The 1174-nt window shown below is 40.5% G+C and overlaps 1 protein-coding gene across 1 annotated transcript; it reads left to right on the top strand.

Moving 5' to 3' along the window:
• Positions 1 to 671: 671 nt before the first annotated feature.
• On the top strand, positions 672 to 1164 carry LOC121939632 (zinc finger MIZ domain-containing protein 2-like; the record flags this gene model as incomplete). Its single annotated transcript, XM_042482630.1, has 2 exons — positions 672 to 849; positions 1023 to 1164. Coding segments are annotated over 2 exons (320 nt in total), but the record flags the coding sequence as incomplete, so codon positions are not given.
• Between the last annotated feature and the right edge of the window lie 10 nt (positions 1165 to 1174).

The raw sequence follows: 1174 nt of genomic DNA, 5'->3' as shown, positions 1-1174 counted from the left end.
CAGACTGTCATAATAATAATAAAAAAAACCTACTTTGCATGTAGTACATCAAAAATAATTCTTTTTTAATCCAAAAACATAGTAATGACAAAAAACTGGCATTTAAAGGGTTAAAATTGTGAAAATTAATGGATATTTTATATGAATAATTAGGGCTGATGTTGGTTTAAAAATAAATTCAAGAAAAGTAGAAAATAATATTACTGTATAATATTTGTATAGCCTGATTTTGAAAAGTGCGTTTCGTGTGCGGAGCGGTATGAGTGTGAGTATCTGACACAAAAATAAAAACGTATGAAAATCAATAATAATAATAATCATTGATATATCCTCGGCTGTGATCATAAAAACAATCTACTTTGAATGTCGTATATTGAAAATAATAATAATTGTTATAATTTTCATCTAAAAAGCATCATGATAAAAATTTGGCATTTAAAGGGTTAAAATTCATAAAATTGATGAATATTTAATATTTACGATCAGGACTGATGTTGGTTAAAAGTAAACTCAATGAAAATAGAAAATCATATTAACATGTAATATTTATAAAGCTTGATTATGAAAAGCACATTTTGAGTGCAGAGCGGTGAGTGTGTGTCATATTAAAGCAGACCTGAAGGGGTTAATGAGACGCTCTCTAAACACTCGTCCTCTTCCTCGCCTCACAGCCGGGGCGGGGCGGGGTGATGCCCGGGTATCCCAGCTCGCCGATGGGAGGGAACCCCACGCCTCCGATGACGCCGGGGACGTCCATACCCCCCTACCTGTCCCCGGGCCAGGACACCAAACCCCCCTACCTCCCCCCGGACACCAAACCCAACATCAGCTCCCAGCAGGTGTCCACAGGTGAGACGCCGCGCCGTCTTTTACAGGCGCCGTCTTTACATGCAGTTAGTAACGATTTAAAAAAAGGAGGGACTTTGGACAGAAACTTACTTTAGTTGCTGGAGTTTTTGGTTGAAATGCAGATGAAGTTTGTCGCCCTAAAAACCGCCTCTTTTTTTTTTCTTTTGTCCCAGGTAACCCGAGCGACGACCTGCGGCTGACGTTCCCCGTACGAGACGGCGTGGTGTTGGAGCCGTTCAGACTTGAGCACAACTTGGCCGTCAGTAACCACGCCTTCCAGCTGAGAGACTCCGTCTACAAAACACTCATGCTGAGGTGGGAACAT

The sequence above is a fragment of the Plectropomus leopardus genome, unplaced genomic scaffold (genome assembly GCF_008729295.1).
Source record: "Plectropomus leopardus isolate mb unplaced genomic scaffold, YSFRI_Pleo_2.0 unplaced_scaffold5350, whole genome shotgun sequence".
Taxonomy (NCBI): Eukaryota; Metazoa; Chordata; class Actinopteri; order Perciformes; family Serranidae; genus Plectropomus; species Plectropomus leopardus.
This window is presented reverse-complemented; position numbering and strand designations above follow the sequence as displayed.